The sequence below is a fragment of the Clarias gariepinus genome, chromosome 1 (genome assembly GCF_024256425.1).
Source record: "Clarias gariepinus isolate MV-2021 ecotype Netherlands chromosome 1, CGAR_prim_01v2, whole genome shotgun sequence".
In the NCBI taxonomy this organism is placed as follows: domain Eukaryota; kingdom Metazoa; phylum Chordata; class Actinopteri; order Siluriformes; family Clariidae; genus Clarias; species Clarias gariepinus.
The window spans coordinates 30,097,775-30,107,009 of record NC_071100.1 but is presented as its reverse complement, the minus strand read 5'-3'; the positions used below and the strand labels follow the sequence as shown (position 1 = coordinate 30,107,009).

At 42.0% G+C, this 9,235-nt stretch overlaps 1 protein-coding gene across 1 annotated transcript; it reads right to left on the bottom strand.

The window, feature by feature from the left end:
• Positions 1 to 1,778: 1,778 nt before the first annotated feature.
• si:ch211-212k18.5 (sal-like protein 4) lies at positions 1,779 to 9,152 on the bottom strand. Its single transcript, XM_053504650.1, has 3 exons — positions 8,811 to 9,152; positions 3,169 to 6,452; positions 1,779 to 3,055 (listed from the first exon to the last, which is right to left on the bottom strand). The coding sequence occupies exons 1-3, from the start codon at positions 8,884 to 8,886 to the stop codon at positions 2,819 to 2,821; spliced, it is 3,597 nt and encodes a 1,198-aa protein (XP_053360625.1). The 5' UTR covers positions 8,887 to 9,152; the 3' UTR covers positions 1,779 to 2,818.
• Positions 9,153 to 9,235: the final 83 nt, after the last annotated feature.

Sequence of the window (9,235 nt, the reverse complement as noted above, 5' to 3'; positions counted from 1 at the left end):
TCTGTGTTGGTTTTATTGGTTGATGAATCTTAGTTGCAGTTACACCTCCTGGCCTCTAGGTTGTTACGTGTGAAGTGACGCAACAGTGTCCACTGTAGTGCCTGATACTGTATGCCGTTAAAACGTTGCAGCCTGTGTGTGTTTACAAGAGAATGGTTACTGAGTGACCACCTTAAGTGAAATGGTTAATGTTAAAGTAAGATTTATGTCTAGAAAATGTAGACTAAACACTTTATGTGAAAGCTGACAAACCTTTATACCCTATACTATTAGTAGTATTACTATTACTGGTATAAAAATAATTGTCTAAGGAAGTTAGCACTCAATACACACTTGTTATACTTCTTATCAAAGTATAAACTGCAATTTAAACAATAAACATATAAATATTCATTCACTCAATGACGTTAAACAGCAAAGTATATTTTACACCTTATAGTTTTGAAAAAAAAAATTAATCATTAACTGTGGAAAGAATTCAAAATCTCCTTTGTCATTGCCGGTTTGGCCATCACATGTTCGACAGTGCACCTGTTGCTCCCCCTCGTGGACTGAACCTGCTACTGCACATTTAGTGGTATCATTGCTCAAGCAGTGCACAGAATAGTTTTCATAGTTAAAACAGCCACATATGCTGGACTTTTTAAACGTTTTTTTTTTTTTTTTACTTTTTGAAATTATACAAACAAGGTTTTTAAATATATTTATCCACACAATTTGTTATGGTTTATGTGGGTACTCAATCAATACAGCCAATCAACATGGCACATGGGAGACCTATAGGTTAATTAAACCCATTAAAATAATTATTATAGAAATAGTAACAATGTATCAAAAGAGGAAAAAAAACAACAAAGTAAACTTCTCATCTGGATTCACAATTTAGGTACTAAATAAATCTGACACTAATTAAGAAATTCACCTTTCTTATGTTTCAGTGATTAGTCTATGACTATCCTGTACTTTTGATTGAGACATGCCTTGTGTTGCTTCCGAAAGTGTGTGGACAAACTTCTAACCCTTTATTTTGGGCTCATTGTCTCTCTCCCTCTCAAGCTCAACATTCTTCCCCTTGGTTACCAGTTGTCATGGTTTCAAGGGCTCTGCAGAAGCAGGATTAGGAGGCATTTTGGGGACAGCTGGCTGGGTTGCACCCCACTGCCCCCTCCTCTCACCGCAGGTTCAGAGACACTTGGGTGGGGTAAGGGGATCATTGTGCAGGGATTAGAGCTTCCTGTGTGTCAGTCCCATTACATAGGGAGGAGTAGAGGATGGAAAGAGGCTGAAAGAGTGAGAATGAAAGAGAAAATGAAAGAGAGAGCATATGAAAGCGAGTGTGACACAGAAAGAGGGTGTTGGAGAGGAGAGAGAGAGTGGAGGGGGTGCCTACAGCTGCACACTCAATCACAGTGCACAAGTTCATGCACACACACACACACACACACACAGTCATCGACACACAGCATACACACATAACCCATCAACATGCACACCACAGATCTGGTGAACTAAGCCATATGAAAAGAAACAGACTTTGAAAGGGAACCAAAAAAAGTACACAAAAGATCTCTGGAGCAGATATAAAGGGAATTAGGCTGAGAAAACACAAATTTTTATGGCAGTCATTCTTTTGTCTATTTAATAATTAACCAAATTGGGCTAAATTGTAATTCAAGATTTAACCCTTCCTCTTACCATGTGTACAGAGTGCAATATCTGGCATTTTGGCTACAAGGTTTACACACCTATGTCCACAAATCACACAAGTCACACAAGGATTTGTCTGAATGACGTGACATTCATTCGGCTTTTATTCCTAACCTGTAAAACAATTAAGTAAAAAATATTTAAAGGCAACAGCGATGGGGAACACACCAAGTAAAAAAAAAAAATCAAGTGAGCAAAGAGGTCAGAGCAAAATAGAGGCACTGACAAAGGGCAGCATTTTTCTCACGTAACTCAAAGAGAGAAAATAAATGTCCATCTTGGGCAAACTAATTAAATGACTATGAATGAAATCAGGGTGCTTGTAGATAGAGGTCATCAGGTCATCGCTCTGCCTTTAACAATAACCATTTTCATCATCAAGTCAAACATGCTTCCAAAAACCGCTCTTGTGTATATGTTCTAACTTTGATCCAACTACATCAACTGGATAACGTTGAACATTACTAAAGTAAAAATATGGACATGGAAAAAGTACTGAATCCAGTGAAAATAACTGCATACTGAGACATACTGAGAGTGCACTATTGGTACAGAATAATATAAGTATATTTTAATAAGACCTGGCTCACTAAATCTTACAGTGTAACATTACTGAAATCAAACCAAATGAATAAATGTTGACAGCAGCACTGTTACATAGAACACTGCCCAGTACATACAGAAGCATTATGATCACAGTAAGGGGAGAGAAAACCAATAAAGAAAAGAAATAAAACATTGGACCTCTACAGAGTTGACCAGTGTCGATGATATGAAATGGTATACGAATCCCTCGTCTTCAATTAACACTAATTATGCTGGCATTATATCTATTTGTCAGAAATCAACATATTGTACAATTTGTAATATACAAATACTACCACTTTATCAAGAATTGATCCTGATTCTAAGAATGTTGAAATCTGATTTCAAGCGGCTTTGTGTACAACAACATTGCCTTGCTTTCAGAAAAAGGCACTAATATTACCATGTTAACAGAATCACTATTATTCTACAATACCACAGGTTTAAGAGCTAATTCTAACACCAGAATAATAAAAAATGTCTGATTAAAAACAAACATTACGCCTCTGCATTCTTTTATATTCTTTTAGGCCCGGTCATCAGGTTCCTGTCCTCCATCTGCTGAACCAGCTGGTGAATCATCTGTTAAAGACAATTTTTCTGAAGTCTTTTCCATCGCATTTTCTAGGTCTGCTTGCAGGTTGCCACTGGAAACATTAGGACCAGCCTCCACTGTGTCTTTATAATTTCCCTCTGAAGACTGTGGAACAACTGATGCATTCAGCTCATTGGTTGTTCCTGCACTATGGGTTTTCATGTGTCCCTGAAACACACACACACACATTTATTGTTTTATAACAATTATAGGAAGTGTTACAAAACAAGCATTAACCCATATTGCAATGCAAGATACGGACGTGTTGCTAAACCCCCTACCTTTAGTCCACTGCGGCTGGCATATTCTTTGCCACAATGCATACAGCTGTAGGGTTTCTCAGAACGAGCAGGTTGTGTTGGAACTGTTGGAGTTGCTACTTGGGTAGTATCAATTTCAGCTTCATCTTTACCCCAATTTCCATGATTTATCTCTATGGGTTTAATAACCCCTTCCTTCCTTTTGGAATCTTGAGCATCCCAAGGTATTGTGTTCTCACTCGCCTCTTCAGGTGCTCTGTTAAAGACTATTGAGGGCAATTCACCTTCTTCACTGAGCTCAGGATCCATCCCTTTTCCATTACCTGGCACTGCCTTCTTTGTTCCTCTGAGCTCCTGCTTAGGCTGATGGGATGGGCTGGAGGGTGGTGTGAGTGATGGGGCATGATCAAGAGCTGTAGCAGGATTGGATTTTGGTTCACTGACCACCAGATGAGACGGTCCTGTGTAATCCTGTGCACTTGTTCTGATACAGAGTGAGAGAGGAATGTTTTCATCATCCTCCTTAGTCTTACTTACTACAGGACAAGTTTGAGGCTTACTATGAAGAGCTTTGAAAGCACTGAGACTATAATCACTAACACCGCATGGGTTTGTATCATTGTCAGGATCTTCTTTTAAAGGAGAGGAGTTAGCAGATGTGCCATCACTGGTAAATGGGCTAGTGGGATCTTGCTTCTCTGAGACTTGGTCAGGTGTCTGATTTTCTTGATTAACAGGTATGTTACATGCATCTTTTTCAGAACCTTCTGCTTGTTTCGCATCAGGTGATGTACTAGTTCTTAAAGCAGTGCTTGACTGAAGTGTACTCGCAATAGAAGAAGAAACACTCATATTAAGAGGAAGAGATTGGATAGACTTTGGCAGTATGACACTGCCCATTTGATCAGCTTGTTCCTCCGTTCCCAGATCGCCATTGCCCTCTGGTGGCAACTGCCCCCCTAGATGCATCCTAATGTGATGCTGCAGTACCACAGCATTGGTGAATTTACGCTGGCAAAGTGGGCAAGAATTCTGTGTTCGTGTATTTGGTGGACGTGCTCTGTGAGTGGCCAGATGAGCCCTTAGACTTCCTTTAGTTGAGAAAGAGCGACCACAAAGCTTGCAAGGAAAAGGACGTTCACCAAGGTGAGTAGCCTGATGAAGACGAAGTGCTCTGGGACAACTTAGCACACGCAGACAAACTCCACATTGGTTAGGCACCAGAGATGGTAGAGAGGGAACTGATCCAGAGATGCTCTGGGTGCTCAGATCGCTGTTGGGATTAGGATTTAGACCCAGGGCTGTCATCATCTCCCTCCTATATTCTGAGATAGTATTGGTGGTTGTGGTGGTAGAAACATCATGCTTAGCTTGAGTACTGCCATTAGTTTGGTCTTCGTTGAAGGGTTTTGATGGAGGTTGCTTCTCCAGCTTTTGTGCCAGTCTCTGGAGCTTGCAGGTGTCAGAAGTAGCAGCTGAAGACGATGGAGATGAGGAGGAGGGTGATGAAGATTGAGGTTTTGGGTAAGGGGAAAAGGGAAAAGTGAGCTGGTGTTGGGGAGACGGAAGATGAGGAGGCCGAAGGAGGGCCAGACTAGGGTGATGAGGAGAGGGACCTGCAGGAAACAGGATCTTGGGGAGGTGGGCTAGCTGGGAGTATGGAGAAGTGGGATGTATGGTGGAGTGTGGAGGGGTATTTTCATCAAATCTCTGTTGCTTAGCACCTTTAAACTGGTTTGTTAAAGCAGATGAAAAAGAAGAGGGGGTAGTAGATGCAGAAGAAGACTGTATACTAGCTGAAGCAGATGCCACTGTTGAGGCAGATGCACGATTGAGCTGTAGCAGGGAATGGGCAGTGGACAAGAGAGCCAAATCTACACTGGGAGGGAGTGGCAGGGAAGAAGAAGACATGCGAGAAGATGAACCAGATAAAAAGCCAAGGGCTAAGCCATCTGAGACACTCACACCACCTTTAACTGCAAAAGGCTCATCATCTTCTGCACGGCGTTTTCTGCGTCTCTGTACTGCCACAAGCCCAGATCCTGACTGGTTCTGCTCTGACAGAGCAGGTGGAAGTAGGGATAGTGACAGCTCTGGGTTCTGCTCACGGTGCCGCAGAAAGTGGGCCTTAAGATTCCCACGTGTAGTGAAGCGACTGAGACAGACAGGACACTGGTATGGCCTTTCACCTGTATGGGATCTCAGATGAATCTGTAAGGAGGAGTCACTGCTCAAAACTTTACCACAAAATCGACAGACATGCTGCTGGCGCCCAGTTGAGTTGCTCAATGATCCAGCTGAGGATCCCACAGCAGAGCTGAGTGACAGTTGCTCCTGAGTACTAGAGGTGAGCAGAGAAGGAGTTTGGTAACTAACAGCACTGCCCTGGCTCAATGATGTGTTAGAAGACTTTTCATGTAGGTATCGGGGAATACCCAATGACAAAGAAAGAGGTAGCACAGAAGCTCCTGAGGACACCAGAGATGAGGCAGAGGAAGATGGTGTGGATGATGAAGAGGAATATGAATCTTTGTGCCCATTAGTATTACATATGGTGAGGTTTGAAACAGATTCTGGGATTAGGGTTGGAAGAGAGGAAGTTATAGAAGGGGCTGTAGCTTGGGAAGGACCTGAATTGGGGAGAGAAGGTGAGAGAGACTCAGAGGTTCTTTGTGGGGTTTCCATAGATGTTGTACCCTGGTTGGTGATTACTCCACCCAAACGTAGCACTTGTCTGCAGATTTCCTCAGTCATCTGCATTTGGTGTATTTGCCTCTGTTGCAAAACCCTAAGTTCTTCTAAAAGCACAGCCAGGGTAGGTGGCACATGAACCTCCTCTGGTAGACTAGAAGGGGTTTGTTGTGTGGAATTAGGGCTCCTTGCATGAGAAATAGCATTTAGGGATGATGAGGATGCAGAGGATGAACCAGTGGTTGTGGCTGAGATACCCATCTGAGGCGAGGATATGGTGGAATGAGGCTGATGTAGCGGAATGTGGGAAGTGTTCTGTTGCACAGGAGGAGGGGAGTGAGTCTGGGAAGACAAGGAAGGGTGGGGGAAATCTGGGGAGAGAGAAGAATGGGTATTGGGAAGAGATGTGGTGTAGGGAACAATATGGCTAGGCCAGTGTGGAGGGGAGGAACTTTCGTTAGGAAGGGAAGGGGCATGCAGGCCACCAGGTGAGGGCCTTGGGGCAAGGGGAGGTTGACAGTCCTGGAGGGAAGAAGGGGATGGAGATGATGAGGAAGATGAGGTAGGTTCTGAGGCCAGAGAGTTTGATGGTGACTTCACAGCCAACTGATTATCTGTAAAAGAATAACATGGAAGTACAGGAATTAAACAGTGTATCTTTCACATTGCAACCATAATTTATTGAATAGTCAGGCACTGTGACAATTGATCACATTTCCTTTATTCGTTCCCAACATTTAAATAGAGCTGAGAAAATCTAGTCTTAAACAGTCAAAGAAAATATGTAATTTGAACAATCTTTCATAGTAGAGAATTTCGTGCATAATTTGAGATTGCCATCTAGGTTCATTTGTTTTAATTTTGCTAACTGTATTACTTTGATGCAGATAAATCATGCAGGTGTTTGGTGAAGTGCGGTTTGAAGGCTGTAATGCATCATGTGTATATTTACGTATATTACCAGTATATTTTAAAAACTTTTTATGCTCACATGTATCCTCACTTACAGATTAGAGAAACAATCTCTGATGAACAAACAGGCCACTGACCACCTTGCTACTATGGCAACACATTGTAGAGGACAATGGGTATCACCACAACAGCCCATAACCCTCTTAACCTAGTACTCTTTCCATCAGTTCTGTCTTTCATCTCTTCATTCATCCTTCCCCTGACACAAGGTCACAGGTCAGACTATACTATAGGTTTCGGGCACTGTCTTCATGCCCTGATTGGCCAGTTGTTCTGACCTTTAGGGCCCAGAGGTCAAATTCTTTCAGAATCTTCAGCAGAAAGAAAGAAAATAAGGACGGGGGTTGGGAACTGGAAAGCTGAGTGACAGACTACAATACTTTCCAGTGCACTTTAAATAACTGTACATGATGCTGTGTCATCATAGCCATAAAATCTCAATAAATAAAGCATTTTAACATTGATAGATTTAACCACAGCATGTCAGCCAATTCAAGAAAATGCACTGATTCAGCTAAGCACACCTTTGTAGTAAAGCTGTATGTTTGAGAAATTCTTTACCCATCTGCATCCTACCCAATGGAACCCCCAACTGAGTAGGGGTATGTGGTGAATAGAATCGGGGAGGTGGGGGGGTTTACTGACTGAGTAGAGAGTAAGGAGCACAAGCGAAAAGAATAAGAGAGAGGAAAAGGAGAATAGAAAGAGAAGAGATTAATCTTTACCCAAAAACCCCTTCTTCCCCTCCCCGTAGCCTGCACCTTATTCACAGTGAATAGTAAAGTTTTCTAAATGAATAAAAGACCCCCAGCAGTCAGGCAGAGAATGCTGGAAGTCTCTTGGAAAATTGGTACTATTAAAAAGATAACACAGTTATGGCCTCTGAATGATGTACGTCAAAGTATTGACTATAGTCATACAATGGTAAAAAAAAAAAACCAAAATAAAACTTTTTTTTCTTTCCATGTTCTAGGAAAAAAAAAGATCTTCCAAACTTCTTTCAAAAACAGTTCTTAAGCTATTACTTAGCCACATGTACACTGCGGAAATCTGAGCAGAATCTCCTGAACAATGACCCCACTCATTGCATACAACAGAATCACACACTACAGCCATTACGGTGTTGTTGCTACCCAGATGGAGTGGTATATCCAAATATGGTTGAGTTTAGACTTGTAAAGATTAGAAATCAGTCCGTTTGATCTAATACGCAGTATATATATTAGTCCAATAAATAGCCAGATCTTTTTTTGCAAACATTTTAAATATGGGGCAAAAAAAAAAGAAGAAGTAATATAATTGAACATATCTATTTCTTGGGTGGTACTGGACAAAAAGGGGAACTAACTGTGTGTTCTTGTGTACTGTATATCATGCCTGCGATGTGATGTCATCAAAGCTGCGGTTGTGACTGTAGTCTGGAACATGTGAACAAGTTGATCAGGTCAGTTTGAGCATGTGGAGGTAAAGTGTAAGCTGTTATGAGGTCACCTGAAGCTCCAGTTCACGTAAAATAGAGGAAATGAATGACGTAATGAATCAATACTATTTCCCATCACTGATGTTTGGTTTGCTTTTGTTTATTTTTAGCGTTTTGTCAGCATTGTCCTCGAAACATTCTAAGAAGTTTCTCTTATGAAACGTTCTCTTAGGCTTATACAACCAGTGACAAAGAACGTCTCCAAAGTTTCCCGGTAGGCGGGAGGTTTCTGTAACCACAAACTAGCATTCAGGAAACGTAGCCGTACCGTGAAGTTTATAAGTTTCGCCACAGGTTGATGCTAGTCTAGTGTTTGTTTGTTTGTTTGTAGACAAACTATGATCTATCGCTTATAAAGAAATGAAAACAGACAAATCAGAAAGGTCAAGGTGAGTCAATAAATATTATTGTATCATAGATGAAGAACAATGAAGAGTTATTTATTCTTCATTTGCATTGCCTGCACATCTTCATTCAAAAGACACGCGGTTGTCAATAAAGAAGACAATAAATCTCTCACCTTGCGAAACCAGGCGCGTGCCCCCCGGATCCGCGTTAACGAGCTGCTGAGGTCGTTTCTGCTTTCGGCGCGACATGATTCACGGCCAGGGCTCGCCGAGTGACGACGGGGTCATCAGCGGGAGTCAGCGGGTCTCCTCGAGGTCTCGCGCTGCCGTGAATTCGTCAATTAAAGCGACAGCACAATAAAGTCGAAAACGCGACTTCAGCACTACACACGCCAAATTCAGACTGAACGTAAAGTCACGCATGCAGCACACTTCTTCTTTTTTTTCTTAATAAAAATCGATGAAAAAAAAAATAAAATAAAAGTCAGCACGCGCACTGGTGGCGGAGATGCAACCGTGACGTCCACTGTGGCGCGAGCTGGCGAGGAGTGCGCGCGCGTGGTGTTATTTCCTCAACAAGTCCCCTCTTTCTCAAACT

What these genes read in the sequence shown, in the direction of transcription:
- si:ch211-212k18.5 (XM_053504650.1), bottom strand. Translation starts at nt 8,886, where the DNA reads ATGTCGCGCCGAAAGCAGAAACGACCTCAGCAGCTCGTTAACGCGGAT. An exon ending in CACGCGCCTGGTTTCGCAAG is followed by an intron (nt 6,453 to 8,810) that starts GTGAGAGATTTA and finishes ATTCTTTTACAG; the next exon opens with ATAATCAGTTGGCTGTGAAG. An exon ending in CCAGCCGCAGTGGACTAAAG is followed by an intron (nt 3,056 to 3,168) that starts GTAGGGGGTTTA and finishes TGTGTGTTTCAG; the next exon opens with GGACACATGAAAACCCATAG.